Source organism: Coenobita brevimanus, chromosome 21 (assembly GCF_032717465.1).
Source record: "Coenobita brevimanus isolate Jiangsu-jjx chromosome 21, ASM3271746v2, whole genome shotgun sequence".
Classification (NCBI taxonomy): domain Eukaryota; kingdom Metazoa; phylum Arthropoda; class Malacostraca; order Decapoda; family Coenobitidae; genus Coenobita; species Coenobita brevimanus.
The window spans coordinates 25,839,261-25,867,154 of NC_136974.1; the positions used below are offsets into that span (position 1 = coordinate 25,839,261).

At 41.6% G+C, this 27,894-nt stretch overlaps 1 protein-coding gene across 1 annotated transcript in view; it reads right to left on the bottom strand.

Moving 5' to 3' along the window:
- Ube4B (Ubiquitination factor E4B) overlaps nucleotides 1–27,894 on the bottom strand; it is a 645,009-nt gene that overhangs the window by 228,607 nt on the left and 388,508 nt on the right. Inside the window, exon 15 of the mRNA XM_080266571.1 lies at nucleotides 18,888–18,983. Within this exon, the coding sequence (XP_080122697.1) occupies nucleotides 18,888–18,983 (96 nt within the window). The remainder of the gene's footprint in view (nucleotides 1–18,887; nucleotides 18,984–27,894) is intronic.

Genomic DNA, 27,894 nt, shown 5'->3' on the forward strand with positions numbered 1-27,894 from the left:
GGAAACGTAAACAAACTCACGTGGGGGCACAGGTGTTGTGATAATTCTACAGTGCAGTCTTAACACATCATCAGTTCACTAATAAATGTTCAAGCTTTTATTTCTATATTTTATTTTTCAATTTTTATGAGTACAGTACATATAATGAATACAGTAATTCGGTAAACAATGGACTGGTGTAATTTGCAGTACTGCTAGTTGCTAGACATTGCACACGTGCGTTATGACCATGGTGTGTGTTTACAAGGCAGTTTTTCAGGCGGAATTTCTTAGTGTAACCCCTAATGTGACTGGTGAGTACCTGAACTGTATTTACTGCTGTGATAGCCTTTGTATAGATTTGACTTGAAAATCAGAAATACGGGAAAAATCTGTAACCGGGAAGGTAAATTCCCCAAGCCACCCGGTTAACTGGGATTGTACTGTATTTCATCTGGTAGTGCATTCCACTGATCAATTGCTCTGTTTGGGAAACTGAATTTCCTTACGTCTTTATCACCTCTCTTCTTATGCAGTTTTTTGCAGTGTCCTCTTGCTGATGCTTCTCCATATGTTAAGTAATCATCTATGTCTATTTTCTCCTTCCCTGATATGCACTTATATAGCATTATCATGTCACCTCTTTTCCTTCTCTCCTGTAGTGTTGGTAGATTCAGTTTATTTAGTCTTTCTTCGTAGCTTAGGTCCCTTAAGCTTGGTATCCATCTTGTAGCGGCCCTTTGAACTTTTTCAATCTTGTCTATATGCTTTTTGAGATGAGGACTCCAGACTACTGATGCATATTCCAGGGATGGTCTAATGAATGATGTTATTATCCTTCTTAGCATGTCTTCATTTATGTATGTGAATGCTATTCTCATATTTGCAAGCAGTGTATACATGTTCCGTACCTTCTCGCTGATGTGGTCAGCAGGAGATAGTCTGTTATAGATAATCACACCTAGGTCTTTCTCTCTTTCTGATGTGTATAGGGTTTTATTTCCTAACTTATAATCCCAATCAGGTCTTTTTCCACTTTTACCAAACTTGATTACATGACACTTGTCCACACTGAGTTCCATTTACCATGTACTACTCCATTCATGAAGTTTATTTAATTCTTCTTGTAACTCTTTACAAGAGTCTGTGTTGGTAATTCTTCTTTGTATTTTTGCATCATCTGCAAACATATTCAGATAGCTCTCATTTCCAGTGTTACTGTTTATATCATTTATATACACTACAAACATGATTGGTGCCAGCACTGAACCCTGTGGTACTCCACTAGTCACTTCTTTCCATGATGAGTAGTTTCCTCTTAGTACTGTTCTCATTTCTCTTTTTATGAGAAAGTCTTGCATCCAACAAAACAGTTTGCCTCCAATTCCTCCTTGATGGTCCAGGTTCCATAAAAGTCTTTGGTGTGGTACTGTGTCAAAAGCTTTCTTGAAATCTAAATAGATACTGTCCACCAATCCTTCCCTTTCCTGTATTGTGTTTGTTACTCTGTCATAGTAGCTCAACAGATTAGTAACACATGATTTTCTTTTTCTGAAACCAAACTGTCTTTCTGTTATCATACTGTGTTCTTCTAGATGATTTACCCAAGCTTTTCTTATAAGCTTTTCTAATACCTTGCTTACAACACTGGTCAGTGATACTGGTCGGTAGTTGAGTGACTTTTGTCTATTTCCTTTCTTGAATAAGGGGATAATATTTTCTTTTTTCCAAATATCAGGTAGTTTACCTTGACTCAAGGATTTCTTGAAAATTAAAGATAATGGTTTACTTAACTCCTTTGCACATTCTCGTAGCACCCAACATGAAATTTCATCAGGACCACTTGCTTTTCCTCTGTCTAATCTACTTAACTCCTCCTGTATTACTTTTTCTGCTATTTGTATATCTGGTAGTATGTGTGGACATGCGTGTTCCACATAGTCCCTCTCAAAATTTCTTTCTTCTGTAAAAACTAATTGGAAATTCTTATTTAGTGCTTCACAAATATCTTTCTCTTGTGTGTAAGTGATTCCCTCGTCCGTAATGGATTGTATTATATCTTTTACTTTGGTTTTGCTTCTGATATAGCTGTAAAACAGCATTGGTTGATCACTATTCTGTTTATTATATCCTCCTCAAACTGTTTTTGGGCTTCCCTCTTTATTCTTGTATAGTCGTTTCTTGCCTGTTTGTAAGTATTATACGCCCTTTCACTATTGTGTCTTCTGTATCTATTCCACAACAAATCTCTTCTTTCTTTTGATTTTTTACATTCTGTATTGAACCATTTCTGTATTTTCTTATCTGCTTCTTTGTGCTGTGGGATGTACTTCTGGACTCCTATTTCATAATATTCACAGAATTTTTTATATACAGCATTTAAATCTTGTCCTCTAAGCTCATTTTCCCAATCAAGTTCTAAGAAATACGTCTTTAGGTCTTGATAATTTCCCTTTTTATAGTTTAGGCTCTTTTTGTAACTGTCATTGCTGTTTACTATGTCATATGCTATCCTAAAGTTATAATTTAGTACTGCATGATCGCTTTTGCCGAGTGGAGGGTGATATATTAAACTGTCAATATCATTTTCTTGCCTAGTAAATATTAGATCTAGCACTGAAGGTACATCAAGTCCTCTTTTTCTGGTGGTTTCCCTTACATGTTGCGTTAGGAAAAACTCTTGCACGAGATCCAGGAGCCTTTGGTCCCAACAGCTTTCTTGGCTAATTATATCTAGAGTATTCCAATTTATATTTGTATTGAAATCCCCAGTTAGTATAATTCTTTCCGATTTCTCTTCCAGTTTATGTAGTGATGATCTTATACTCTGAATTGTACTCTCTGCCAGGTCCTCATATTCATCTCTTTTCCATGTGTTTGATCTGGGTGGCATGTAAAATTGGCTACAATTACTTTACCTTCAGATGTGTTGATCTCTACTGCAATCAGTTCTACTTGTGATGGTATATCTAGTTTTATTTCACTGACTTTTAGATTTTTCTTAGTTAATATTATAATTCCTCCTCCTTTTTTTAAATTTCTGTCTCTTCTCCATATATTGTATTCCTCTAAGTTTAGTATGTCACTGGATATCCTTGGTGTTAATTTTGTTTCAGTTAGGCATATTATTTGTGGTTCATTTTCTCTGACATAATCATTCATCTCTAGTAATTTAGATACCATTCCATCCACATTTGAGTACATCAACTTTATCATCTTGTTTATATACTTGTCATGACATGGTTCTACTACCTTCTCCATTTTCTTCCATCCTGTTTGTGTATCTTCCATCCTGTTTGTGTACCACTTTCGTACCTGCAATCCTATTACTTTTTAAAAAAATTTCTTCTTCTCCTCTTCTGATCTTCCCTCATTTTTTGTTTTTGCTTCCTCCCTTTTCTTTCAGTAATTCCAGTTCCTCTTGTATTAGGCATCTTTTTATCCATACATTTTTGAACTCCTCTTTTTCCATAAGATTCTTTGCATTTTTTAGTATCTCTTCCACAGAGTTTACACTCTGGAAAGTCACCTTTAGAGGTCTTGTCTTGCTTTCTCGTATTTCCCTAACCTTTTGTGTTCCTCTATGTCTTTACTACAGATTTCCTCTGATACTTCTTTCAGTAAGCTCATTACATTTGCCATCTCCTTTTTGTCTCTTGTGATCTTGTTTTTTACTTCTTCCTCTTCTATACCAGTGATTACTATAGATTTGTTTATATCTACAGAATCTCTGACTAACTTTGGATTGTTTTGGATTATTCTTTTCACTTCCTTTTTAATGCTTTTTTCCTCCACCCTTGTTTCTAAGTCTTTCTTTACTTTCACCATTTCAGCATATGTGGTTTCTAAATCATTTTTGTAGCTTTGCACAGCTTCATTCACCTGTGTTATCTTCTCCTCAATATCACTGCTCTGGTCCATAAGACTGCTTGCTTGCCTAATTGTCTCTGTGTCATTTTTGAACTCTTCCATAACACTCTCGTGATTGACTACTGAACTTGCCATTTCACTCCCTTTCTTCGTAAGCGTACTCAATTAAACTGTTAGTTCACTGATGGTTGTGTCTTTCTTATTGGCCTCCCTTCCTAGTTTTTCTATTTCTTCCTTTTGCAAGTGCATTTACTTCTTTATTTCATCAATTTCATTTCTGAAAGCCATTTCTAGTTTGTGTACACGTTCAACCAGTCTATTGTGAGTCTCCACTTCAACCAGTTCTTGGTAGAAATCATCATTTTGCTTTTTACTTTTATCCCTTTTCTTTTCCAGATTTGCTTTACTAAAGTATGTATCCATTTTGCAATACTAAAAGAACAGAGTATGTACTTACAGAGTATGTACACTTTCCCCGTGTGTGTGTGTGTGTGTGTGTATTTACCTAATGTATTTACCAAATGGGTTGGTGGAGGGTTAGTGGCCCTCCCCGTAAAACAACTAACTCAAAGTCAAATGGCCACCCCTTATGGGATTATGGCGTCTAGCAATAGATAGATAGATTTACCAAATTGTGATATACAGGAAATGAGCTATGCTCGTGGGGTCCCGTCTCTGTTTCTCAGTAAGTCATATTTAGCTTTAAACTCGTTTAAGTTTTTAGACTGGACAATCCCTTTGTCCAGGCTATTCCACAGGTCTATACATCTATTAGGAAAACTGTATTTCTTGATATCCTTCAAGCAGCTTCGTTTCGTCAGTTTCACTCCATGTCCTCTTGTTACTCTCTTATCCCATAAAAACAGATCTTCTCGTTCAATTTTATCTACTCCCACCATGGTCCTGAACACTGCAATCATGTCTCCTCTCTTTCGCCTTTCTTCTAAGGAAAGCAAACCCAGCTTTTCCAGCCTCTCTCTGTACGACAGATCTGCCAGACTGGGGACCATTTTTGTTGCTGTTCTTTGTATTCTCTCAATCTTGTTTATATCTTTCTTTTTGTGTGGGGACCACACTACTGTCGCATATTCTAACCTGGGGTGAATCATGGCCACAATCAATTTTTTCATCATCTCCTCATCCATATAATGAAAGGCTACTCTTACATTAGTCAGTTTATACGTCTCTCTAACTGCCTTGTTAATGTGTTTTTCAGGTGACACACTGTCCTGTACCTGCACTCCCAAATCTTTCTCTTCTCTCGCTTTTGTGATTGGTTCATTATCCATCAAATAATTCAATGATGGCCTCTTGGTACTATTACCCATTTCCAATATTTTACATTTCTTTGCATTAAATTTCATTTCCCACATCCGGCTCCAATCATGTATCCTATCCAGATCCTCCTGCAGCATTTTACAATCCTCCTCAACCTCTACCTTCCTCAAGATCTTTGCATCATCAGCAAACAGACTTGCATAACTGTTCACTCCATCTACCATATCATTTACATAAATCATGAACATTACTGGCACCAACACCGAGCCCTGTGGGACTCCACTTGTTACTTCCTTCCATCCAGACATCCTATCCTTCATTACTGTCCTCATTTGTCTTTCTTTCAAAAAGTCTCTCATCCATTCCTGGAGGTTCCCCCTCAGTCCTCCTGTATGCTCTAATTTCCACATTAGTCTCCTATGAGGTACCTTGTCAAAGGCCTTCTCCAAATGTAAATACACACAATCCACCCAACCATCTCTCTCCTGAAGCATGTCAATCGCTCGAGTAAAAACTCAACAAGTTGGAAACACATGACCTTCCACTTCAACATCCAAATTGACTATCAGCCAAGATATTCATCTCTTCCAGATATTTTATCCATCTATCTTTCAGAATTCTTTCGCAAAATTTTGCAACCATGCTGGTTAAGTACACTGGTCTATAAATCAGGGGTTCTTCCCTGTTTCCTCCCTTATACACTGGTACCACATTTGCCCTCATCCATTCTTGAGGCACTTTCCCCTCTTCCAGAGAACACACAATTAAACTGTGAATTTTATCCGCTAGTTGTTTTCTGCATTCCTTCAGTACCCAATTAGAGATTCCATCTGGTCCTGGGGCTTTCCTTACATCTTGAGTTTCCAGTAATTGATACACTTCCTGTACGTCTACTTTTATATCTTTTATCACTACATTTCTAGTCACTCCCACCGCATCCACAAACTCCTTTTCATTCGTGAAAACTGATTGGAAACATTAGTTCATTATTTCTGTTTGCATTGCTGCATCCTTATAGATGTCTCCTGCTACTTTCAGTTTGGTTATTCCTTCCATTTGTTTCAATTTGCCACTGACAAATCTATAAAACAGTTTGGGTTCATCCTTATATTTGTCTATTATACCTTTTTCAAAATTCCTTTCTTCCTCTCTATGTATTCTTGTGTATTCGTTTCTAGTTCTTTTATATTCATCCATTGTTCTGTTGTTACCTCTCTTTCTCCAATTGTTCCACGCCGTGTCTCTCTATTTTTTTGCTATCATACACCTTCTATTAAACCACTCCTTTTTCCTGTATTCTTTCCCCCTTACTCTTGGCACAAATTTTTCCACTCCTGAATTATAGAGGCCTAGAAAAATATCCCACTTCTTCTGTATCTCTCTTGATTCTCTGAATTTTCTCCAATCTGCATTTTCAAAAAATTTTCTCAAACCTGTAAAGTCTGCTTTCCCAAAGTTGTATCTACCTTGCCTATAAAACTCGTCTCTTGGCTCTACGTTCCCTGTTATCATCTGGAACTCAATGACCACATGATCACTTTTTCTAATAGGACACAGATATTCCAATGATTATATTACATTGGGGTCTTTGGTAAACAGTAAATCTAGTCTTGCTGGTGTGTCCACACCTCGGAACCGTGTCTCTTCTTTGACCCATTGTGTCATCACATTGTTCATTGTTATATTTAATGATATAGTGCCCCACGAATCTTCGCTGCCTCCTGAGGCCCATTTCTCCCAGTTCACCTCTTTACAATTGAAGTCACCCATTAAAATGATGTTGTTGCTTTTCTCAATCATTTTCTGTAAATAACTAACCATGTCTGACAACATTTCCTGGTATTCATCATCACTCCATGCTCTTGTCTTAGTGGGAACATACACTACTGCCATATCTCTCGTGCTATTCTCTCCAGTTTCAAATTTCATATTTATCACTTCGGCCCTGCCTTCTCCCATTTCCACGGTATCTACATTCAAGTTGTTCTTCACGGCTATCACCACTCCTCCTCCTGTGTTTTCTTTTCTATCTCTTCTCCACAGTTTGTATTTACCATCTCCCATATGAACATCAATATCTTCTCTTAATTTGGTCTCTACAAAGCACATAACATCAGGTTCATGTACTCTCAAAAAATCGTTGATTTCTAGCCTTGCTGATATTAAACCATCAACATTATTATATGCCACCTTCACATTATTTTTGATGTTTTTTATACCCTCTTTTCTCCTTCTCTCCGCCGGTACCACTTCCTTAATTTCTGATCCATAATTCTCCAATAAAACACTGTCTTCTCTTCCTCCGTCCTCTGCTCGTTTTTTACCTTTGCTTCCTTTACTAACTCATTTATTTTATCTCTTTCTTTCTCATTTGCATCTCTCCTTATCCAAACATTTTTTAACCCTTCCTTGTCTGATAATTTCCATAGTCTACTGATAATTTCGTTTACTGTTGCCTGAGACTTAAACTTAACTTTCAATGGCCTTGCCCCTCCTTCCTAGTACTTTCCTAACGTAAACACCTCTTCAATCTCTTCTTGAGCTTCGTTGTTTTCCTCCATGACTACTGATATCATTTCTTTAACCTTACTGAGTTCTTCTCTTTCTCTTTCTGATCTTATTGTCATATGTTTTTCATTATCTCCTGAAATTATTACACATTTTTTCTTATCTGCTACAACCCTAACTAAAGATTCTCTACTTCTCAGCACCCTAACCACTTCTCTCTCCACTTTTTCCTTGCTCTGTTGTTCTATAATCTTTTTCAAATTTACATTTCCCTCTTCCTGAATTTTCTTCCACCCCTTATGTTGCTCCTTGATTTCTTTAATGTGCTCGTCATGTATTCTTGATTTGGATTCATACTCATCTAGTTTGCTTTTCACCTTGTCTCTTTCTTCTTTCAACCTCTTATTCTCCCTCTTAAGCTGTTTTATTTCATTTGAGGCTGATTCATAGCTCACTTTTAATTCAGTAACTTCTCTTTCTTGTTCGTCACTACGTATACAAATTTTTTTCCTGTTTATTTCACAGACTTTTGATCTCATTTTCCTGCTCTATGGTCTGTTCCTGTAGTTCTTTAATTACAGCCCATACCTTTCTTATCTCTTGGACATTCCTCTCCGCTGTTTTCTCTACACCTGCTATTCTTGTTAGGTTCAACTTAATACTTCCATTTCCCACGTCCTCTTCAGCGAAACCCTCTCTCTCTCTCTCTCTCTCTCGCCACATGTAAACATTGCACCGTCCCTCTCTTCCATGAATCAACCATATGGAGACTTTCTATTTTCACTATATCTTGTTGTTTTTATGACCGAAACCGCAATTTTTTAACTACCGGGTACTGTCCAACTGGACCACCACTCACGCACTCATTTACACAATCACAAATAGGCTGGTCTTCTTTTCGTCACTTGTTCAGCTATAATTTCCCCACGATCCTGGAAGAGCTCTGTCTCTGTCAACGACGAGTGTGTGTGTGTGTGTGTGTGTGTGTGTGTGTTTGTGAGAGAGAGAGAGAGAGAGAGAGAGAAATTTTGATTTTATTTTTATAAATTAAGATTCTACACCATGAACTCCCCAATGAGCTTAGGCACTGTCTATGTAGAGGACATTTACTGAAGCATGTAGCACTTTGTGACCAGATGCCTTGCCTGGCATCAACCAATGGTCCTTGGGTGGGTTTGAATGCTTCATCCCTTGGTTAACTGTATGCATCTAACTACGGTCACCAGACGTTCAAGTTTTGATGGGAGAGTCCCAATTTTTCAACAAGAGTCCCACATTTTGATGGCGTCCCGATATGTCCTGCATTTTCAGAATTTGTCCCGAAATATCCTGCATCACTAATGAAAGAAAAAATTTAGTTAAAAATTAAACTATAAAAAATATAGTTAGAAAGTCAAGCATTTCTTGGTGCTGTATTTTGATTGGTTTAGATCAAATGTGTACAGGACGGTTCCTGAACTAACACCAATTGCATCCTAGTGATGACTGTTTCTCGTGCCAGTCAGCCCAGTCTCCCCCCTACTGGCTGGCACAGTATTGGTCATGCTGTCTGAGAGCACTACACAAGTGATATGTTATGAAAACCAGGAAAGTTAATGTTGTGTCTGAGAGATAATTGCATTGGTTGGAAAAAAGCCTAAGCAAATACGTACTTCTAATTCCTCCCTGCAATCAAAATACCCCTTTCTTACAAAATCAAAGACAGAAAGTGATGTACGGTGCATGAAATGTAACAGGGAGTTCAGCATTGTACATGATTGTGACAATGATACTGCCAAGCATCTAGTATCACAGAAACACAAAGATACTGATGCCAGTGCCTCAAATTGCAAAACTGTCACTACTTTCTATAAAAGTGCATCCTCTAGCAGTAAGGATCTGGAGGTGGCTGCTGTTGAGGGCTTAAGGGTCTACCATACAGTCAAGGAAAATTAAAGCTTCCTGTCTAATGACTGTGCCTCTAAATTATTTCAGAAATGCTTTGAGCCAAAAGTACATGTGCCAGAATAAAATGCCATACAATAGTTACAAGTGTCTTTGCCCCATTTGTCTTATCAGAACTGGATAAAAAGCTAAAAAAAACTCACTGTGTAACAGTATTAACTGATGCAAGCAACCATGGAAACACCAAACTCTTCCCTGTTCTCGTTTGCTTCTTTAAGCCCTGTGAGGGTGTTCAAGTAAAACTCACTGGCTTTCAGTCTCAGCCTGAAGAAACCTCAGAGTTGAAAGAAACTCACTGTGTAATGATATTAACCGATGCAAGCAACCATGGAAACACCAAACTCTTTCCTCTACTGGTTCACTTCTTTATGTACTATGAAGATGCCCAAGTAAAACTCAATGACTTTCAGTCTCAGCCTGGAGAAACCTCGGATATTGTGATGAACTACTTAACAGGTATTATCCAAAAGCATAACTCTGACAAGAAACTAGTTGCTTACTGTGGTACAGGAAACTAGTTGCTTCCTGTGTGATAACCATCCATCCATCCATCATCCAATCCTACGTCTCCCCATGAGGAGCGTAGGAACCCGGGGCTAGGCACGTTGGCCCTGACATTTAATATGGGAGTGACCAGCCTCACTCATCCCTGAGCGGCATTATATGAGTAATAAACACAAACCACCCCTTGGATATAAACCTACACAGGCTCAATCCGATTGGAGCACCTTAATTACCCAGTAAACCACCAGGCACCATAATTTGGTTATACGGTTACCACCCAGCATAATAAATGGTTTCCTGGTGTACAGGAAACCATTTGGCTGTCACTCAGTGTTGAGTTACCCATAGGCAGAAGGAAGAGGAAAGAATAAGGGAAAGAAAGACAGAAGAGAGAATGAAGTCACCCGTAGGCAGGAGAAAGTGGAAAGCGTGAAGGAAAGAGACAGAAGAGGATAGATAGAAGAGAGGAAAGGGCAGACACAGACTGTAATTTCGGTGGAGCTCAAAGAAACAGAGTTAATAACATTATCAGGAAACTTCATACTTACTTAGGCAGAGAATTGATTGGTATTGGATGCATTGCCCATTTTCTGCATAATGCTGTGCAGACTACCTGTGAGTGCTTGCCAATTGATGCAGAAACAGATGTTAAGATATATTACTATTTCTACTTGTAACTGTTTGAGCAGAAGACTTGAAGGGCTTCTGTCATTCTGTGGAATCACTTAAAGTCACATTTTCTGAGTCAAAGCAAATGCCTTGTTCTAAAAAAAAAAAATTATGAGAACCCTCCACTGACGTCTGGCTTAACTTCGTGCATAGTCAGTCAGCCACTTTCCACCAAGTCATCTCAAGTACTGAGGGAAAGATACAACAGCAGTGGAAGTTATGGTTGCAGTTAATGATATGAGGTAAAATCTGGATTCCAAGAAAGACAATGTATTTTTGCCCCATTCAGTATGGGTTCTAGCATGCAAACTTGAAGAAGACGGACTAATTGACTCATCTGAATTGAGGAAAACAGACACAGATTTTTATACGTGCATTCAGTACTTGAGGCAGCTGCCAGGTTACTTGTAAGACTTTGCTCATATACAGTTGGGATCGTTAAAGCAAACACCAAAATGACAAGACGTCGAAAAAACAACGGATTTGGCTGCAGAAAAGAAATTTTACAATTCAGAGTCTGATACCATATACAGTAAACCATCTCTAATCCAAACCTGAATACTTCAGTAATCAGTTAATTCGGTTTTTTTCTGACCACCAGACAATTTTAATTCGGATAGAAATTTGAATTAAATGAGACAAGTCCAAAAAGGGTTTCAGTGATATGTGGACGTGAACAGTTTTTGTAGCAATAAGTGTAGTAATAAATGTAATTTTTAAGAACTGTACAGTACCTTCAGAACAGTTAACTGTACTGTACTCTACTACTGTGTTGCAAGACATCATTATCAAGGTTCGACACTATTTTATTTATTGTATTGTGCACTCTTTGAGTATACAGTAATACCATACTGTATTGTTCAATGTTTTCGTGAAAAAGCCATGTTTTAGTGAGCATGGGTCTGATTAGGGGATAGGGGCAAGCATGAGCTCTAATAATTAAGATTTTTGGATAATTCGACATAGGGTTTCCCCCAATTAATCCGAATTACAGAGGGTTTACTGTATGTTATTTGATGAGTTTTGTTATGTCAGGAATTATATTACTGAGGAAAAAGTAACAATGGAATGCAGTTAAGTTACCTACTATCCAGTGCTGAGTAGAAATGTTCACTCATTTTATGGACAGAGAGTAAGAAGAGAGTGGATGAGGAATTTGGAAGGAATTTGAGTGTAAAGTGGAGGGACTGTAAGAAAATGTTTTGGAAAGAGGTGAAAAGAGTAAGACAGGGTGGAAGTGAAGTTAGCAGGGGAGTGAAAGATAAAAATGGTAGATTACTAGTGGAGAAGGGAGAAGAAGTGAGCAGATGGAGAGAACACTTTAAGGAATTGTTGAACATAGAGGATGGAAGTAATGCGAGTATAAGTGGCTGGGGGATGGCTGGGAGAAGGAGGGAGGTGAGAAGACAGAAAGAAATCAGTAGGATAGAAGTTGTGGAAGCAATGAAGAAAGTTAAATCGGGGAAAGCCCCAGGAATTGATGGAGTGTGTGGTGAAATGCTGACGCATGGGGGAGAGATAGTAGTAGAATGGATGTGGAAGATGTGCAGATTAGCCTGGGAGAAAGGTAGAGTCCCGAAGGATTGGAAGTCAGGTATAATTATTCCCTTGTACAAAGGAAAAGGGGAAAAAGAAGTGTGTGGTAATCAGGGGCATTTGTCTTCTTAGTATAATAGGAAAAGTGTATGGTAGGATACTTATTGACAGAGTTAGAGAAAGAACACAGAAATTAGTTGGAGAAGAACAGGGAGGCTTTAGGAAGGGAAGAGGTTGTGTAGATCAGATATTCATTCTTAGATCTTTAGTGGAAAAGTTTCTAGAGAAGGGAAAGAAGTTGTATGCGGCTTTCATGGATTTGGAGAAAGCATATAACAGGGTGGATAGACAAGGATTGTGGAAAGTGTTAAGAATATATGGAGTAGATGGGAAGTTGCTGAATGCTGTGAAGAGTATGTACGATGGCGTGAAGGCTGCAGTGCGTGTGGATGGTGAACTAAGTGAATTTTTCTCTTTGAAAGTTGGGTTGAAACAGGGATGTGTCATGTCTCCATGGTTGTTCAATCTGTACATGGATGGGGGTAATAAAAGAGGTACAAGGTAGGGTAGCGGATGTTGGAGTGGCCCTGGTGAGAGAGGATAGTGTTTAGAAACTCCCTGTACTGTTGTTTGCAGATGATACTGTGTTGTTAAGTGAAGACGAAGGTGAGCTGAAAGGGTTGATGGATCAGTTTGGGACAGTGTGTAAGAAACGGAATATAAAGGTGAATGTAGGGAAGAGTAAAGTGATGGTCTTTGAGAGAGGTGAAGTCAGTGAATGTACAGCGAGGTTGGATGGTGAGGAATTGGAAAATGTGAGTATGTTTACGTACTTGGGTAGTGTGATAAGTAAGGATGGAGGTTTGGAGGATGAAGTGCTTGAAAGGGTACAGCAGGGAAGAAAGGTTGCTGGTTCCTTGAAAGCAGTGATAAGAAACAGAGAAGTGAGCATGGAAGTGAAAAAGTTACTACATGACAGTATTGTGATACCAACTCTAACGTACGGAAGTGAAGCTTGGACGTTGTTGGAAGGACACAAGTCAAGAGTGAGAGCAGTGGAAATGAGTTATTTAAGAGGAGCCTGTGGAGTCACATGGAGAGACAGGCTGATGAATGAGGATATAAAGAAGCCTTGTGGTGTGGATGTGGATGTGATAGGAAGCGTTATGAGGAACACACTGAGGTGGTTTGGCCATGTGGAGAGGATGGAGGGTGAAAGACTGACGAAGAGAGTGTATGTGAGTGAGGTGGAGGGGGGAAGAGGGAGGGGGAGGCCGAGGATGAGATGGAGGGATGGGGTGGAGAGGTATATGAGAGAGGGGGGTGTGAGTTGGGAGCAGGGCAGTGAAATGGCGGGGGACAGGGAGACTTGGAGGGGATTTGTTTGTGGCCACCCCAAACGAGATTGAAGCATCTGGCAATAGATAGATTGATAGGTATTGCTTACAAGCACATGCTAGAATTGGTTCAGTTCATTCTACCCCTTCCTGGAACAAATTCATCTACCAAACATGTTTTCTCCCAGATGAACAAACTGTGGACATTTGAAAAATCGCAACTATGAGTCCCAACCCTCAAAGCCTTACTAGTCACTTAAGTTAACTTCAAGCACACCTGTCTGGAATTCTAAAAATAAACAAATCAACTTCAGAGATGCTAAAGTAAATTTTATCCGGTGAAAAGTACACACATTAGAATGTAATTCCTCAATTATCTGGACCAGGGGCGCACCCAGTGTGGGGGGCCACCGGGCTCAGGCCCGGGCCCCCCCCTTAGGTCTCTGGGTCCTTTAAAAATTTATATACATTTATTTCGATAACAGCAAAACATGAAAAATTGGCAAGTATAAACAAAGAGTAACACATGAGGCAGCAGCTCCATAACTCTAAACTTGCATGTGACCTCCCTGTAATTATAGGATTACCTGACCTCACCTCACTACGGGCCCCCCCCCTTAGAAAATTCCTGGGTGTGCCCCTGATCTGGACAGCAACTATCTGGACCATCCATCATCTGGATGCTGTGATCTGGCTGTTCAAAACCAATATTTGTAAATTTTTTCCATTTTGTCCAGCCAGAATGCTTGCATCCAGGTGAAAATTATGGCTGCGCGAATATTTTCGCCCAGCTGTTTTTTTTTTTTTCCCCTTCCATGTTTTTATGGGCCATGGTGATTGCTTGCCTGCAGTTGATGGGTCTGGTTAACCAAATTATGGCACCTGATGATTTAGTGAGTAATTAAGGAGCTCCAATCGGAGTGAGCCAGTGCAGGTTTATATCCCAGCGGTGGTTGGGGTTTATTTTTCATGTAATGCCACTCTGGGATGAGTGAGGCTGGTCATTCTCATCTTAAATGTCAGGACTAACTCACCTAGTCCAGGGCTCCTACGTTCCTCATGGGGCAACATAGGATTGGATGATGGATGGATAGATGGATTGCTTGGCTGTGGTTTGTAATTCTGCTTGACCAGATAGTGTAAAACACCAGGAATAAATGTTGTACAGCATACTGTAGTGGCCTTTTATAATGGCTTTCAAAGTTAGAGTATGTACAAAGGGGGGGGATGGGAGAAGTCCACCATCAGGACGGAGCCATTATCCGGACATGCCTTTGGCTATATTACATCAGATAATCATGGGTTTACTGTATGCAGATTGTTTTGTGTTGGGCTACGTAGGCTACTGTTCATGTACGTTGTAGGATATATCTGTATAATTGGGTGTGTATGGACTAAAGTTCTTTCAGGATGCTTGGTAGACTTATGTGTCACAATTTTAGCTTCAGGAAATATGGTCACTTCAACCAATGGAGCCACAGAGACTGCAAATGATAGTACATAACACTATCAACACTGACAGTATCTTATGATGTCAGCCAGACTTCCATTCACTTATCATTCAAACCTTCAAAAAGTTTTGGCTCGATCTCACATGCTATACCATTCGTAGATAGCTTTAATACTGTACACTGCTTTCACGGCATTTGTAAAGCTGAAGGTGACCAACAAAGTTAAAAATTATGCAACTTATGTCATTTTACAGATATGCAGCTTCTGTCGTGCACACCTTTCATGCTTCATCCTTTAACATTTCATTTATTAATTCTTTTGTTTTCTCTACGTCTAATTCTCACTTCTTGTACATCTAAACAAGACAGCAGAAAGGTGCAGGATATAATGATTTAGACTGACTTTACACTAGACACTGTTGATTCTAACTACCTATCTATCTATAGCACGACACCCTAATCCCACAAAGGGTGGCTGCAGACAAAACGCCTCCAAGTCGCTCTGTCTCTCACCATTTGACTACCCTCCCCCCAACTCACCCCCCCCTCCCTCAAATACCTCTCAACTCCATCCCTCCACCTCATGCTCGGTCTACCTCTCCCTCTCCCTCCCCCCACCTCATCCTCGGTCTACCTCTCCCTCTCCCTCCCTCCACCTCATCCTCGGTCTACCTCTCCCCCTCCCTCCCTCCACCTCACCTACATACACCCTCTTAGTCAGTCTTTCAATCTCCATTCTCTTCACATGCCCAAACCACCTCAGTGTGTTTCTCCTAATCTTCTCAACCACATCCACATCCACCCCACAGCGTTCCTTCACTTCTTCATTCGTCAACCTGTCCCTCCACCTCACTCCACATGCACCTCTCAAGTAACTCATTTCCACTGCTCTCACTCTTGACTTGTTCCCCTCTTGCAAGGTCCACGCCTCGCTTCCATATATCAGGGTAGGGATCACAATACTACCATGAAGTGACTTCTTAACTTCCATACTCACTTCCCTATTTCTCATCACTGCTTTCAGTGTACCAACAACCTTCCTTCCCTGCTGTACCCTTTCACGCACTTCATCCCCCAAAGTTCCATCCTTACTCATTACACTACCCAAGTACTTGAATGCACTCACATTCTCCCTATCCTCACCATCCAACCTCACTGCACACTCTGTGACTTCATTCCTCTCAAACACCATAACTTTACTTTTGTTTACATTAACATTCAGATTCCTCCTCCTACACACTGTCCCAAATTCATTCACCAAACCTGCAACTCCCATTCATCTTCACTCAACAATACTGTATCATCAGCAAACAGCAACACCGGAAGCTTCCAAATCTCACCCTCATTCATTAGGGCCACCCCCACATCCACTGCCCTACCTTGCACCTCCTTTACAACCCCATCCATATATATATTAAACAACCATGGAGACATCACACAACCCTGTTTCAGTCCCACATTGAGATCAAAGAACTCACTCAGCTCACCATCCACTCGCACCGTAGCCCTAGCTCCCTCGTATATACTCTTCACAGCACTCAACAATTTCCCCTCCACTCCATATATTCTTAATACCTTCCACATACCTTGCCTATCTATTCTGTCATAAGCTTTCTCCAAGTCCATGAAGGCAGCATACACTTTCCTTCCCTTCTCTAGATACTTCTCCACTAAACATCTTAGAACAAATATCTGATCTACACCATTTTCCCTTCCTAAATCCCCCTTGTTCTTCTCCAACTAGCTCCTCTGTCATATGCCTAACCCTATCAATGAGTATTCTACCATATATTTTACCAGTCACACTAAGAAGGCAAATACCCCTATGGTTACCACATACTTCTCTCTCCCCTTTTCCTTTGTATAAAGGAACAATTATACCTGATTTCCAGTCCTCTGGAACCCTTCCCTCTTCCCAAGCCAATCTACACAACTTCCATATCCACTCCACAACAATCTCACCCCCATACCTAAGCATTTCACCACACACTCCATCAATTCCTGGGGCCTTTCCCAACTTTATCTTCTTCATCGCTTCCACTACTTCCACCCTACTGATTTCCTCCCTCCTCTCATCTCTTCTTCCCTCAGCCATTCCCCAACCACTTATACTCGCACTGCTCTCACTCTCTAAATTCAACAAATCCTCAAAGTGCTCCTTCCATCTCCTCAATTTCTCTCTCTTCTCCACCAAGAATCTATTATTCCTATCTTTCACTTCCCTACTATTTCCCCTTTCACACTGCCTTACTTTCTTTACCTCCTTCCAAAACAATTTCTTACTCTCCCTCCATTTCAAACTCAGATTCCTCCCAAACTCTTCATCCACTTTCTTCTTACTCTCCTTCACCAGTCTCTTAACCTCCCTTCTCCTGCTCACATATACCTCTCTCTTCTCTCTCTCATCTTCTCCCCTACCTCTACTCGCTAACCATTCATTATATGCCTTCTTCTTTTGTTCCACAGCTCATTTCACCTCATCATTTCACCATGCTGTCCCTTGCACACCCTTGCATCTCCTCCTCACTCCACAAACCACCTCACACGCCGTGCCTATCTCTTCCGTGAATATCTTACATACGTCTTCCACCCCTTCCATCTGCTCTAGCTCATACCTTCCCAATCTTTCTTCCACTATGCTCTTATACTCTGTCATTTGTCACTATCTTGCAATTTCTCCACTCTTCTCACAGGAGCTGCTTCCTCCTGTCTTCCCCTTCGTCTCCTCAACCACTTTCTTTGCAGCTCTACCTTGGCCATCACTAAGTGATGGTCCGAGACTCCATTCCCCCACCCTCTCCACACTCTTGCATCCAACACTTGTCTTCTCATTCGCTCATCCACACACACGTAGTCTATCATTGTCTTTCGTTCAACAAGTTCACCATCCATCCTCCTCATTACTCTCCATGTATACCGGTGGATCATCTTACGACGAAAGTAGGTGTTGGCTATTGCCAATCCCTTACTAGCACAGATGTCCACCAAAGCACTTCCATTCCCATCTACTTCAGCTGGCACACCCCACTGACCAACCACTTCATCCACTCGTACATTCCCAACTTTGCCATTCATGTCTCCAATCAACAGCACTCTCTCGCTCCTCTCAAACTTGTCCATACACGCTTCTACTCTCGCTCAAAATTCATCTTTCACTCTTGTCACTCGATCCTCTGTCGGGGCATACACACATACAATCGCCCATGCTTGTATACCTACTTTCATCCTCACCCATATAATCCTTGCACCCACTGTTCCATACTCTCTTATATTCTCCTTCCACTTCTTGTTTATCATCAGACATACTCCCTCTCTTGCCCTCTCATTCTCATTGACTCCCGCACATATACCTAAACCATATTCCCATTCTCTCACCCTTTCACCTTTGCATTTAGTTTCAGTCAATCCACATATATCCACTTTTGCTTCCTCAAGCACCTGAACAATCTCTCTCTCTTTCACTTCATCATTCACTCCTCTCACATTCCACGTTCCCACCCTAAGAATGTCCTTTGTCCCTTCCTTAGTCGTTAATGTATGGTCCGTCCGCGTCCAAGGCGCTTTATTCGCTTTTTTAGTTAGTTCTTTTTACAGGGTGGGGCACTAACCCACCACCAATCCTTTTAGTCGCCTCGTACGACAAGCAGGGATACTGGGGGAGTATTCTTGAAGCCCCCCTACCCATCCTGTATGTTAATGGGACACTGGGTGGTGATGATGACAACGAAGACGACGATGTTGATAATGATGATGATGATACTGGACAAAGCTAGCATTACAGCAAGATGAATCAAAAGCTATTCAATCTTACCTTAAGCTGGGTCTTCAACTTTTTCAGCAAGTCTCGTTGTCTTGAGGCCACTGGTAAGCTGCCCCACTGTAACTCGGTGCTCTCTATTTCCTCAACCTTAAATTCAAAACATCAGAAATTATTACAAAATAAAATCTCTACATGCTCTGCATAATTACCTGTAATTACCCCCAAGCATTTAGTGCAATATTCTAACATACTATTTCAGCATACCTGTTTACTTGCAATGTCAGGTAGTGTAGTACCAGTACTGTTCATAACATATGCCCTTTGTGTGCCAGGGGTCTGAAAACTGTAATACTCTCTGACAATGTCAAAATAAAAATTCTCACCAGAAAAAGAAGACTTATGCACCTAGAAGGAAAATGTGGAAGCCGGAAAACCAAGCAGTAAGGGATGCCTTCTACAACGAGATGAGGGGAGTAATGGCGAACAGGGGGCCACTGACAGAGGCGTTAATGAACAGTACAGATCCCTCAAGACCAACCTCTTGAGAGTTACTAATGCAGTATGCAGTTGGTCAAAAGGCCCACCAAAACATACAGTATCTTGGTGATGGGATGAGAATGTAGAAGCTGCAGTTTAGGAGAAAGGAAGGCTTTTTGGGGAATGGAAGATGGGTGGTAAGAAAGAGGAATACATGGCTGCAAAGCACAGGGCTTGAACAGAGGAATACTGGGTGAAGTCGGAGTCACAGAGACTTTTACCCGATAACCTAAATCATGCAAAAATGAAAAAAATGATATTTAAGGTGGCAAATCTGGTGAAGAGGGAGAATCAGGATATTATGGGTAAGCAGTGTGTGAAGAATGATGAAGGAAGGGTAGTGGTGAACAGTGGGGATATCAAAGACGCATGGAGAGAGCATTATAGCCCATTTTCAACGAGGAGTTTGACAGGGACAGGGAAGGTTTGGAGCCAGCAGATTCAGTGTCTGGCCCTTGGCCTTTAACCCATTAACTGCTCATGGCGTTTTTTTGGAGGTGTCTGTGGTGTGCAGACATAAGGGTAAAAATGAAATTTCCCAAAGGCCAAATTTTGTCTTAGGAATTGACAGAACACATGCCAAAGTATATAGTAACGAAATATTATCTCAATATTAACCTTGGTAAAGCCATGGATGAACACCGAAGTGTCTGATTCCCTATTGGAATGTATGGTTTTCGTTTTTCTTTTTCGGTTTCGGTGTTGAAGGCTCAAACATGCTTGCATGGGTCAGCCTTGGTCACCATGGCACTATATTTGAAATTCACCTGAGCAGCCAGGGCCATACTGAGCAGTCGCACTCGGAACAGCCCAGGCTGTATAGAGCAGTTAATGGGTTAATTGCGCTGCTACTGTAAGCGAGATGATAGGCAGGAAGCAGGTGGGGAAGGCAGCAGGTGTGTCTGGGTTAACTGCTGGAATGTTGAAGGCCTCGGGATATATAGGAGTGAGGAACATGGAATGTGAGAGGAGTGAATGATGAAGTGAAAGAGATAGAGAGTGTTCATGTGCTTGAGGATGCAAAAGTGGATATATGTGGATTGACTGAAACTAAATGCAAAGGTGAAAGGGTGAGAGAATGGGTATATGGTTTAGGTATATGTGCGGGAGTCAATGAGAATGAGAGGGCAAGAGAGGGAGTATGTCTGATGATAAGCAAGAAGTGCAAGGAGAATATAAGAGAGTATGGAACAGTGCGTCCAAGGATTGTATGGGTGAGGATGAAAGTAGGTATACAAGCATGGGCGATTGTATATGTGTATGCCCCGACAGAGGATCGAGTGGCAAGAGCGAAAGATGAGTTTTGGGCAAGAGTAGAAGCATGTATGGACAAGTTTCAGAGGAGTGAGAGAGTGCTCTTGATTGGAGACATGAATGGCAAAGTTGGGAATGTACGAGTGGATGGAGTGGTTGGTCAGTGGGGTGTGCCAGCTGAAGTAGATGGGAATGGTAGTGCTTTGGTGGATATCTGTGCTTGTAAGGGGTTGGCAATAGCCAACACCTACTTTCGTCATAAGATGATCCACCGGTATACATGGAGTAATGAGGAGGATGGATGGTGAACTTGTTGAATGAAAGGCAATGATAGACTACGTGTGTGTGGATGTGCGAATGAGAAGACAAGTGTTGGATGCAAGAGTGTGGAGAGGGTGGGGGAATGGAGTCTCGGACCATCACTTAGTGATGGCCAAGGTAGAGCTGCTAAGAAAGTGGTTGAGGAGACGAAGGGGAAGACAGGAGGAAGCTGCTCCTGTGAGAAGAGTGGAGAAATTGCAAGATAGAAATTGACAGAGTATAAGAGCATAGTGGGAGAAAGATTGGGAAGGTATGAGCTAGAGCAGATGGAAGGGGTGAAAGACGTATGTAAGATATTCACGGAAGAGATAGGCACAGCGTGTGAGGTGGTTTGTGGAGTGAGGAGGAGATGCAAGGGTGTGCAAGGGACAGCATGGTGGAATGATGAGGTGAAACGAGCTGTGGAACAAAAGAAGGCATATAATGAATGGTTAGCGAGTAGAGGTAGGGGAGATGAGAGAGAGAAGAGAGAGGTATATGTGAGCAGGAGAAGGGAGGTTAAGAGACTGGTGAAGGAGAGTAAGAAGAAAGTGGATAAAGAGTTTGGAAGGAATCTGAGTGTGAAATGGAAGAAGAGTAAGAAATTGTTTTGGAAGTAGGTAAAGAAAGGCAGTGTGAAAGGGGAAATAGTAGGGGAGTGAAAGATAGGAATAATAGATTCTTGGTGGAGAAGAGAGAGAAATTGAGGAGATGGAAGGAGCACTTTGAGGATTTGTTGAATTTAGAGAGTGAAAGCAGTGCGAGTATAAGTGGTTGGGGAATGGCTGAGGGAAGAAGAGATGAGAGGAGGGAGGAAATCAGTAGGGCGGAAGTAGTGGAAGCGATGAAGAAGATAAAGTTGGGAAAGGCCCCAGGAATTGATGGAGTGTGTGGTGAAATGCTTAGGTATGGGGGTGAGATTGTTGTGGAGTGGATATGGAAGTTGTATAGATTGGCTTGGGAAGAGGGAAGGGTTCCAGAGGACTGGAAATCAGGTATAATTGTTCCTTTATACAGAGAAGTATGTGGTAACCATAGGGGTATTTGCCTTCTTAGTGTGACTGGTAAAATATATGGCAGAATACTCATTGACAGGGTTAGGTATATGACAGAGGAGCTAGATGGAGAAGAAAAAGGGGGATTTAGGAAGGGAAAATGGTGTAGATCAGATATTTGTTCTAAGATGTATAGTGGAGAAGTATCTAGAGAAGGGAAGGAAAGTGTATGCTGCCTTCATGGACTTGGAGAAAGCTTATGACAGAATAGATAGGCAAGGTATGTGGAAGGTATTAAGAATATATGGAGTGGAGGGGAAGTTGTTGAGTGCTGTGAAGAGTATGTACAAATGAGCTAGGGCTACGGTGCGAGTGGATGGTGAGCTGAGTGATTTCTTTGATTTCAATGTGGGACTGAAACAGGGTTGTGTGATGTCTCCATGGCTGTTTAATATATACATGGATGGGGTTGTAAAGGAGGTGCAGGGTAGGGCAGTGGATGTGGCTCTAATGAATAAGGGTGAGATTTGGAAGCTTCCGGTGTTGCTGTTTGCTGATGATACAGTATTGTTGAGTGAAGATGAAAGGGAGTTGCAAGGTTTGGTGAATGAATTTGGAACAGTGTGTAGGAGGAGGAATCTGAATGTTAATGTAAACAAAAGTAAAGTTATGGTGTTTGAGAGGAATGAAGTCACAGAGTGTGCAATGAGGTTGAATGGTGAGGATAGGGAGAATGTGAGTGCATTCAAGTACTTGGGTAGTGTAATGAGTAAGGATGGAACTTTGGGGGATGAAGTGCGTGAAAGGGTACAGCAGGGAAGGAAGGTTGTTGGTACACTGAAAGCAGTGATGAGAAATAGGGAAGTGAGTATGGAAGTTAAGAAGTCACTGCATGGTAGTACTGTGATCCCTACCCCGATGTATGGAAACGAGGCGTGGACCTTGCAAAAGGGGAACAAGTCAAGAGTGAGAGCAGTGGAAATGAGTTACTTGAAAGGAGCATGTGGAGTAAGGTGGAGGGACAGGTTGACGAATGAAGAAGTGAAGGAACGTTGTGGGGTGGATGTGGATGTGGTTGAGAAGATTTGGAGAAAGACACTGAGGTGGTTTGGACATGTGAAGAGAATGGAGAATGAAAGACTGACTAAGAGGGTGTATGTAGGTGAGGTGGAGGGAGGGAGAGGGAGGGGTAGACCGAGGACGAGGTGGAGGGATGGAGTTGAGAGGTATATGAGGGAGGGGGGGGTGAGTTGGGGGTAGGGTAGTCAAATGGTGGGTGACAGAGCGACTTGGAGACGTTTTGTCTGCGGCCACCCTTTGCGGGATTAGGGCGTCGGGCTGTAGATAGATAGATGGAGAGATGTTGTCCCAGATGATTGGCTGAAGACTGTAATTGTAAATGTGTACAAGGGAAAGAGTGATGCCCTGGAAATAGGAAATTATAGAGGTATAAAGCTTTTAGATCAGATAATGAAGGTAATGGAGAGAATTCTAGAAGGTATGATTACAAAATGAATTAATATTGACACGATGCAGTTTGAGTTTATGCCAGGCAGGGTACCACTGGTGCCATATTCATTGTTCGACAGCTTCTGGAAAAATATATAGGGAAGAAAAGGGAAATGTACTTTGTTTTTGTTCATATGGGGAAGGCCTCTGACAAAGTCTCTAGAGATGTGGTGAAATGGGCAATGAGAAAACTTAGGATCAAGGAGTGGCTGGTTAGGGCAGATATGGCCAAGTACGTGGGTGCTCGCACCCAGGTAGAAGTGAATGGAGATTTTAGTGATGAGTTTTCAGTGACTACTGGTGTGCATCAGGGGTCAGTTTTGAGTCCCTTAATGTTGATTACGGTACTTGAAGCCCTCTCACGTGACTTCAGAAATGGACTCCCGTGGGAGATGTTGTATGATGATGATTTGGTGTTGACTCCAGAGAATGAAAGCAAGACTGAGGAAAGATTTAGGAAGACGAGGGATGGTACTGAGCACAAAGGCTTAAGAATAAATGCAGATAAAACAAAAGTGATGGTATCTCGGGTTGGTGGTGGCATTGTCAAAGGAGAGGGAATTGGCCATGTGTAATTTGCCACAAGGGTGTGGGAAGTCATTCCAACTTGTGCAGTGTTTATGATAAGCGGGTGCATAAGAGATGTTGTGGTATTAGAGGCAGACTGAGTGATAATGTTGATTTTAAGAGGTGCTACTCAAAATTTCTAGTAATTTGAACAGAGGGAGCCAACTGTTTGCAGTGTTGCCTTTTGCCACTAGGAGGAGTCAGCAGCACCCCTTGTGTGTCAGTATGGCCCCAGCTGTGTCTGTGAACGGACGTGTTGTTGAGCTACACTTCTTATTGTAACGTGGTGTGTAGGTGGATTGGCAGTTTTGCAATGGCGGACCTCACGGAAGTAAGAACTTGCATGAAGTTCTGCTTCACGATCAACAAGACGGCTGCAGAAATCTATAAGTTGCTTCAGCAAGCCTTTAGTGACAATGCCATGTCCCAAAGCAGAACATTTTTCTGGTACAAGCGGTTCATGGAAGGATGAACGTCCATCAAAGACGATGACCGTTCTGGACAACCATCAATGGCAACACCACCACAAAACATCGGAAATGTTCGTCAGGCTATCTTTGCAAATCATAGACGAACTATCCATGATGTTTGTGATATCGTTGGACTGTCGTACGGGAGCATGCAACGCATTTTGTCGGACATGTTGGGCATGAGACATATCACTGCAAAATTTGTGCCAAGACTGTTGAGTGATGAGCAGAAAGCACACTGCATTGCAGTTTGCAGGGAGCTTAAGAATCATGTCAGATGACGCCAACATCATCTCCATGGTCATGAGTTTATGCTTATGACCCGAGACAAAGCAGCTGTCACCGCAATGGAAGTCTCCAAATTCAATGAGGCCGAAAAAAGCGCGTCAAGTTCACAGCAATGTCAAGTCGAAGTTGATCATTTTCTTCGATATCCAAGGGATTGTTCACAAGGAATTCGTCCCACCCAGTCAATCTGTCAGCAGAAAGTTCTACTGTGAAGTTTTGCAGCGTCTGAGGGAGAACATCTGCCGCAAACGTTCAGGATAGTGGAAGAACAAGGACTGGTTCGTGAATCATGACAACGCCCATGCCCACACATCAATTGTTGTCCAGCAGTTCCTGGCTTCCACTAACACAGTAGTCATTCTCCACCCATCCTATTCACCTGACCTTACCCCCTGCGACTTTTTCCTGTTTCCCAAGCTGAAATAAAGACTAAAAGGGCGTCAATTTGACTCAACTGAGGAGGTCCAGACAGAATCGCAGGAGGTGCTCAAGACCATCAGGCCTGAAGACTTCCAGGGATGCATGGACTCGTGGAAAAAACGCTGGGACCACTGTATACAGCCACTGCAAAAGTGACAAGTAAGAGTATGAAGTTCAAGCAGGAATAAAGCGTTCAAGAGTAAAACTTTCCTTCATATAACTTCCCACCGTCTTAATTCAAAATTTTGCCAGCCTCTTCCATGAGTTAAGCATATATCTAGATGCAGAATTTCATGAGCTTTCTCGTGGTCACCACGGAATTTCCACATGACCAATCGTATCTGATATATCGCAAAAAGCTTTGAAAACTCACGAATCAGTGCTGTCACCACGGGAGAGAGTAAAGACTAAGGGAGTGAGGGGGGAGCTGGGAGGGTATGGAGGAAGGAAGAAAGGGAGGGGGGTGGAAAGGCAAGGCTGTGGGCAGGGTTCTCCCCCTTCTGTCAACAAGTGGACGGATGCTTTTGCCGTACATTTACTTGTGGCTTGCAGTCTGCTAGATGCCAACTGGCCAAGTGGAAACACAACACATCATGACTGGGGGACTTTCGACCTTTGACAGAGAGGCAGACTGTCGCTGTCTCTGAACATGTACTCATGGCTTGTGGTCTTTGTTCGATGGAGGTGGCAGTTTGGAAAGACTTAGCCCGCATGGCCGCATGACATTATACATTTGCTGGGGAATGAACACAGACGTTTTGACACCGCTTGCGGAATTACAGTCTTATTACTCGGGTGCTGGAGGTCCGTTGGGAGTGATAGGATGAGTGCGCGATTTTGACCGTTCAGTATAGGGTCAGATGGACATTTTAGCTCTGGTTGTGGGTTACAGGCTACATCCCACTCATGGCTCGAGCCTAGCGGCCATGACACCGAATGTTTGGACTTGTCGGCTGGCTGGCCGAAGTTCTTGGGCACTTTTACATCCAGATAGTAGCGGGTAAATTCGGATAATGGTTTAATAGAGCCAAGGGCCAGCATCCAGATACTGAGCACGTTTGGATAATGAACATCCTGATAACTGAGGGATCACTGGGTATGTACAGTAAGTTCCCGTATTTGGACACATTTTACTTCGATGCCTCGTTTTTCGTGCAAGAAAAAAGTTTCTGAGTCGTCTCATAATTAGTGAATTTCCCAACACTTCAATGCTCCCAGCCAGCAGCCAACGACGCATACTGATGCTCATTTGTTGGCAGCCATCTTGCGACCACCCTGTCCACCATAACCGGCATGGCAACCACCATTGATGCATACACCAGGACTATGCCTGAGGCTACCAACATCCTATCGACCTTGAGTGATCTGAAGTCTCAAGTGATGACCGTCTACAACAAAATCATAAAGGAGCAGAGACACGATATTTTCATGAGAGACAGAATGTGGCTGCTATTCTGCAAGACTTGGACGTGCCACCAGGGGTGGATGGAGAAGTGGACAGAGAGGAAGTTCAACTTTGAGGGCTTCGGCATAGGTGATGGGGCTTCCCCAGAGAGGCCCATGTCACCTAGTAACTAGCCCATCTACCCTCAACACACCTTCACCTACCACTCAAGCCAGTCATCACTTTATATCTGGTAAGGATTTTTGGTGTTGCAGCTCTTTATAACAGCTTTAATGTCTCTTCAGGTAAATGTTTATTGTGTTATGCTGTTTTAGCACTAGGAAACACTCTTCATTTAATTTTGGGTAGGGCCTGTTTGGTATTATAGTACTTACTGATAAGGTAGATACATGTCCCACCGGAACACTCCTCTATTTTTCCCATTGATTCTTAACTTCACAATTCGACTCTTCACGGTTCGCGGGGTTTTGGCGGAACATCCAAGCCGCGAAAATTGAGGATTTATTGTATATATAAATATATATAAACCGGTGTGTATATATATATATATATATATATATGTGTATATATATATATATACATACATATATCTATCTATCTATCTATTATATATTTATATACAGTACACATATAATGTATCTATACAGTACATATATAATCTATATGTATATATATATATATTTTATATGTACTGTATATACAGTAATCCCTCGCTATCCGATGCACTCTGTATACGATATTTCGCGTATACGGTCGATCTTCTTTAGTACCCTTGGCTCTAAACGACTTCTCTGGCTCACACTTACAATCGCAAAAGCGCGGTCGGTCAAGCGTTCCTCAGCACAAGTTGATAGGCAATTGTTTGGAATTGCGATCGCCGTGCCAAGAATGATGGTGTGGCCACCCATCAAAGCCAGCTTGGGGTACAAGTAGCGAATTGGGCTACTTTTGAAAGCCCTGTACTACTAAATTTTTAATTTAGCTACTTGCGACGTTTGGGGCTACTTTAAAAGTAAGTTGGCCTAACTTGGGCTACTAATGAGACAAAAGTCAAAGGTTGATTAGTGATTAAGTATCATTTTAAATATAGCCTAATATAATTACCTTTTGAAGACACAAAAAGATAATGAATTATAATTTATCACATCATCCCTCTTTAAATTTCTCGCACTCTTGCATTAATCCCTGACTGGCTATTTAATTCGAACTGAATATATGAGATTACCACCCCAGCCAGTCGTGCTTTCTTCATCCAAGACTCGTGGATGCAGAGGCGGACCTTGATAATCTTCAGCTGCGAAGACGTGGTCGTG